Here is a 6,580-nt window from a genome sequence, read left to right on the forward strand (position 1 = left end):
AAACCATTTTGCAAAAGCGGGTTTTTTCATCAACATCAGATCAATAATAAATAGAAAAAAGTTATATTTACAAGTATTGTGCTGGAATACCAGGTGGTATGGTATGGGTACCATGTAATAGAGTATCTCACTTTTAATGACTGTAATTAAGGTCTTCCTTACTCCATCGTCTAATCGACAGCAACGACAGTAATGCGTTGCATAATGAAATACCCCTTTGATACGTATGCTAACATTGTTTATACACTCGTAAGCTTTGCTAAATTGAAATCATGCGGAAGATCCAGAAAAAAGAAATGGGAAAAATACACTAAGGTGCAAAAATCGTACAGATTTTTTTTTTTTTTTTTTAAAGAAAGAGAGAGAGAGAAAGAGAGTGGGTGTGTGGGGACTCGTAAGGGATAGCGGTACCTGAGAGAAAATGTAGGTGATGGCAAAGAAGCACCAAACGTCGATAGCCTTGGTATAAGACGTTCTTGGGAGACCATCAGCAATTTGCTGGTAAAGGGCGTAGAGGACGAGCAAAGTCGTTATTGACATCATAACACGAAGATCACGGTTCTCCTTCTTACAGAAGAGCGAGGCGTAGCTTATGATGATGAGCATAAAAGTTGGGAGGTAGGCGGAGGCGAGGTAGTACGTGAAACGACGGTATAAAATGACTTCAACGACAGCTCGACTGTATCCCCGCTCTTCTTTTAGGGAGGTCACCATCTCCCCAATTTCGTACTCTGTCAGCTTCGCCTATGGGATGAACAAAGTATGTCTCTCGAACACTCGTCTTCTTACAAAGAAATTGTAATCAATGAAATCAACCACAACTGAGAACATGATATTTCAGTGACTTCCTTATTCCTACTTCTCATTCATGACTTTAAGGGTTGAGTCAGTATAGATAGAGAAATAAAGTTCTTGGTCTGTTTACCAGGACAAGGTTATTTTCGAAGTTAGTGTATATTCTTATTCTGGAAAAAAATTATTTTGATCGAGAATATACTTTCCCTCTTTCGTCACAGTTACTGATATGTCTTCTTGTACCCCGATGGCCGGGGTGGGTGGGAGTTTACTCGACTGAATGAAATAGTATCTTCATAGCCAGAATAAAGCCATTAAAGAACGTGACTCACCTCCCCCAGATAGTTGACAATGACGTTACTCCAAGTGGTGTATTCGACCTGCGCAGAGGAGAGCTCGAGGATGATTTGGCAATGCTGTGTATCGAAGGGGAAATTTTGGAGGTCCATAATGCATAGGAAAGGTGCGTTTAGATCCTGCCGAAGTTCAAGGGGGTTCTCTGACCCCGTGTAGATCTCATCTGGGAAAGAGGAGGTATATCATTGGGCGCGACCAAAAAGAAGCTTTAGGTTGTGTAGTTCGTCCCAGTATCTGATTAACATAAGAACATATGAATAAAGGAGGCTGCAAGAGACCATAAGGCCTACACTAGACAGTTCCGTATCCATCACCACCTGTCATCCCCATCCATAAATTTGTCTAATCGTTTTTTAAAACAACTGATAGTTTCAGCGCTTACTACATGGTTACTAAGTTTATTCCATTCATCGACCACAATATTAGTAAAATAATTCTTGCCTATTTCCTTATTAAATCTAAATTTGTCCAGTTTATACCCATTACTGCGAGTCCTGCCCTGTTGTTTTATTATGATGACCTTGTTTGCATCACCCTTGTTATAACCTTCGATCCACTTGAACACTTCTATTAGATCACCCCGCACTCTGCGTCTTTCGAGAGAGTGTAAGTTAAGGTGCCTAAGCCTCTCTTCGTAAATGTGTGTGTATGTGTGTATGTGTGTGTGTGTATGTGTGTGTGTGTGTGTGTGTGTGTGTGTGTGTGTGTGTGTGTGTGTGTGTGTGTGTGTGTGTGTGTGTGTGTGTGTGTGTGTGTGTGTGTGTGTGTGTGTGTGATTGGTTGCTGAAGGCGTGCACTCATTTCACTATCCAATCAGGCGCAGTTACGATGATGTCGCAGTAACATGAGATTTGTTATCGACAGCGTCGCTGGGATAGGTTACAATTTACCACCTGAAAAAATGTTCATAATCTAATACAACTGATGCCCCAGTGCCGACGTCACTGGTGACGCCGTGAGACATTAATCTGATCAACTTGGCAAAGAAGATAAAACATTTTTCACTCAACTTTGCAGGTTGCAACGGACTTCCTGTTTCCGGCTCCCAAAAAACAACATGACTCATTCAAAGTCTTTTAATGCCAAATCAGCTCACGTGCAGGGAAGCATGGCTTGTGTTTGACAACACTTGATGTAAAATAACAGACCATTTATATAAAAAAGAGTGAAAGGAAATTGATTAGGCGGTTGGCCTGGACTCAAGGGAGGAACGTGAGGACAGTATTAGATGACGTCATGTCTGATGCTCCGCCCATTCTTCGGTTGGTACGAACTGTGGAAACAGAGCGAGCTGACTTGGTAGTGACAGACTTCGGATGCAGTTTTCAACAGGGATAAGGGAGGGTTGGTGACAAGTACTCGAACAATGAATAGAAACTTACCGTGGCACAGTCTGCATACTGTCATGGCAAACGTCAATGTCGTCTAACTGAGAGCCGGGTTCCAGCGGGGTTTCGATTGGGAGGCGAATGAAAGAAATCCACCGGCGTGATCCACACAGGTGGAGAGGCAGGTCGAGAACTTACCATGGACAGAGAGGGAAGGGTCGTCTTCCTCGGGGTCCATTTCCCTCCTGACGGTGACCACGTGAGGCTTCTGGGAAACGCGCGGGAAGTCTGCGTTGGGAAGTTGGAAGCGCGGAGTCCAAACCCGGGAGGCCTGTGTCGGATGAGAGCCAAGTTAATGCACGAAGAAGTAAGGCTCCTTTCACACGTATCGACTTTTTGCCGAGCGCCGTCCACGACACGACGTCGTGCTCTCAAATAACCATGGGAATCTATGAACGGTTTCTTATCTCACTAAAACAACCACATGTGAAAGCGTCCATAGACGCCCATGGTTACTGAGAGCATGATGTGTCGTGGACGAAGCACGGCGAAAAGTCGGTGCGTGCGAAAGGAGCCAAAGAAATCACGCCAACGCAAGTACGCGCGCGCGCGCGTATGTTTGTGTGTGTGTGTGTGTGTGTGTGTGTATTTACCTAGTTGTATTTCACGGGAAGGAGAGCTACGCTCGTGGGGTCCCGTCTTCATATCTCATTTTATCTAAACTATTTTTAAATTCATGTATTGTTCTTGCACACACTATTTTTTCATCCAACTTGTTCCAACTGTCTATTACTCTGTGAGGAAAGCTGTTCTTTTTCAGATCTCTTCTATAGCTGTCCTTCTTGATTTTCCTTCCGTGTCCTCTTGTGTTTCCATCATCCCATTTTATCAGATTCTCTCTATCAATAACTTCTATGCCTTTCATGATTCTGTAAATAGCTATCAAATCTCCTCTCTCTCTTCTTTGCTCTAATGTCTGTAGTTCAAGTTTTGCTAGTCTCTCTTCATATGATAGTTTTGAGAGTGTTGGTGCCAATTTTGTAATTGCTCTTTGTATTCTTTCAATTTTTTTTTATACATTTTTTTGTACTTGGTGACCATACTGTTGCTGCATATTCCAATTTTGGTCTTATCAGAGTGGTTAGAATTTTCTTCACCATTTCTTCATCCAGGTATGCAAATGCCACTTTGATTGTTCTTATCAAATTATAAGTTTCTCCAAAAATCTTATTTATATGTTTTTCAGGTGACATATTATTCATAACAATGACTCCCAGGTCCTTCTCATTTTCTACTTTTTTTATTCCTTCTTCTCCCAATTTATATGATCCTATTATTCTGTTTTTGCTTTTGCCAAATTCCATTATACTACACTTTTTAGTGTTGAACTCCATCTCCCACTTCCTACTCCATTCCTGTACTTTGTTCAGATCATTCTGTAGTGACTCACAATCTTCATCCGTTTTCACTTTTTTCAACAGTTTTGCATCATCTGCAAAGAAGCTCATATAACTTTTAATTCCTTCATCCATATCATTAATATATATAGCAAACATTATTGGGGCCAGAACTGTTCCTTGTGGGACACCGCTTATTACTTCATCCCATTCTGAGTGTTTATCTCTTATCACCACTCTCATTTTTCTTCCTTGCAAAAAGTTTTCCATCCATTTAAGCAGTTTGCCCTGTATTCCTCCTTCAGTTTCTAATTTCTTAAGCAACTTTTTGTGTGGTACTTTGTCAAAAGCCTTTTTCAAGTCCAGAAATGCACAATCAGCCCATCCATCTCTTTCTTGTATTATGTCTATTAGCCTTGCATAGAAACATATCAAATTGGTGACGCATGATCGTCCTTGTCTGAATCCAAATTGCCTTGTATTTAGCACGTTGTTTTTTTCTAAATATTTTACCCATCTACTTTTGACAATTCTTTCACAAATTTTTGCTATTGTACTTGTTAGAGAGACTGGTCTATAGTTGGTAGGGTCTTCCTTATTTCCCCCTTTATATATAGGTACTATATTTGCTTTTTTCCAATCCTCTGGGACTTTTCCTTCTTTCAAGGAACTGTTTATTATGCTATGTATTTTGTCTGCCAGTTCTTTCCTGCATTCTTTCAAAATCCAGTTTGCTATTTCATCTGGTCCATGCGATTTTCTAACATCTAGATTACTCAAGTGTTTCAATATTTCATTCTTTGTTACTTCTATTTCTTTCATGGGGGGAACTTTCTCTTTCCATTCGATCTCTTCAGGTTGTATGTTCTCTCTTGTAAACACTGATTTAAAATGTTTGTTCATAATTTCTGCCATTTCTAATTCCTCTGTATATTCAACTCCTCCTTGCCTTAATTTTTCCAAATCTTGTCTGTTTTTCAGTTTGTTGTTTACAAATCTGTAAAATAGTTTTGGTTGATCTTTACACTTTTCTATGATATCTTTCTCATATTTTCTCTTTTCCTCTCTGCACGCTTGTACATATTCATTTCTATAACAAGTATATATTTTCCACTTTTCAGGTCTTTTGTCCTTTCTCCACTTAGTCCAAGCCTATCTCTTTTGTCTTTTAACTCCTCACAACTTTTGCTGTACCAACATTTTATATATTTCTTTTCTTGTTTTTGTCTTGGGACATACTGTTCCACTCCTTTTTTATAAAAAAAAATTCAAAATATTCCATTTCTCTTCCACTGTTGTTCCTTCTTTGTATATTCCTTCCCAGTTTTCTTTTTGAAAGAATTCTCTTATTTTATCAAAGTTTGTTTTTTCATACATCATTCTTCCTTTTCTATATTGTTCATTTCTTTTCATGTATTTTTCCTCATTTAATTCCAGTTCAATCAATATATGGTCACTTTTACTTATTGGTGTTTTATATTCAATCTTTTCCACTATTCCAGGTTCAGATGTGATTATTAGGTCCAGTCTCGATGGTTCTTCTTCATTTCTATACCTAGTGTTCTCCTGTATCCACTGTGTCATTGTATGATCAACAATCATCTCGAGTAGAACATTTCCCCATGAGCCGTCTCCACCCTTTGCTGTCATCTCTTCCCAGCAGACTTCTTTGCAATTAAAGTCGCCCATCATAACTATTCTTCCTCCATCTTCCATTATCTTATTTAATGTTATCTTTGTGTCCTCTAACATACTTTTATGTTCACTCTCTTCCCACGAGGCTGTTTTCGGAGGCACATAATTCACCACGAACTTTCTGTTCTTCTTATCTCTATCTTCCACTTCGATCATAATCATCTCTACTGGATTCTTTCCATATGTAACACTCTTCACATTTATACCCTTCTTAGTCAGGAACATAACTCCACCCCCTTGTTTTGTCTCTCTGTTTCTAATCCAATAATTATATGCATTATTACCTACACTGTTGGGTGGTAGTTCACCTTTTAATTTCGTTTCCACGATTCCCATTATGTCCGGTTCTTTTTCCTTCAGATAATCATTCAGCTCATTCAATCCTGTTATTAATCCATCTATATTTGTGTAAGACACTCTTAGTTTTCTGTCACTTCCACTTTCTGTTTCATTCCTACTTGTTGCCCTTTTCCCTCTTGTGTTGTGTGTCCAGTGTTCCTCGTCATATGGGTTTCTTTCTTCCTCAATTTCAATAGGTATCTGTTCCACGGCCTCCCTCTGATTACATAGAAGTTTCCCTGGTCCTTCTCTTCTGAATTTTTCTTTTCTGCTTCCTCCCTAAGGTCCTTATCTCCTTTCCTCTCTTCCTTAGTCATATCATGGGTTACCCCTACTTTCTTAAATATGTCTGCGTAACTTGATTTAGAATCTTTTAGCCTATACAGATTCCTCATAATTCTTTCCTTAATATTTCCTTTCAGAGTCACCAAGATAGGTCTCGCTCTGCCTTCATCTAATCCTTCATACTTTCCCAATCTCCTTATTTCTTCTATCTCACTTTCATAACAGGTGATTCCCATTTCCTTACAAAGTTCGATAAATACCAACTTGTCATGCAATACCTTCTGCTCTCTTATATCTAAATTCATCCCAGGAATCACTTCTTCAGACATTCTATGAAGTACAATGTTATTGACTCTATCCATTCTACTTTGTACCTTCCTAGTT

At 39.3% G+C, this 6,580-nt stretch overlaps 1 protein-coding gene across 1 annotated transcript in view; it reads right to left on the reverse strand.

Moving 5' to 3' along the window:
- The window catches only part of LOC143040827 (uncharacterized), a 42,894-nt gene that overhangs the window by 2,542 nt on the left and 33,772 nt on the right, over positions 1-6,580 (reverse strand). Inside the window, exons 11-13 of the mRNA XM_076212265.1 lie at positions 2,679-2,811; positions 1,128-1,315; positions 412-744 (exon numbers count right to left, since the gene is read on the reverse strand). Coding sequence (XP_076068380.1) covers positions 412-744; positions 1,128-1,315; positions 2,679-2,811 — 654 coding nt within the window. The remainder of the gene's footprint in view (positions 1-411; positions 745-1,127; positions 1,316-2,678; positions 2,812-6,580) is intronic.

Source organism: Oratosquilla oratoria, chromosome 29 (genome assembly GCF_046742065.1).
Source record: "Oratosquilla oratoria isolate Oo_2021 chromosome 29, ASM4674206v1, whole genome shotgun sequence".
Taxonomy (NCBI): domain Eukaryota; kingdom Metazoa; phylum Arthropoda; class Malacostraca; order Stomatopoda; family Squillidae; genus Oratosquilla; species Oratosquilla oratoria.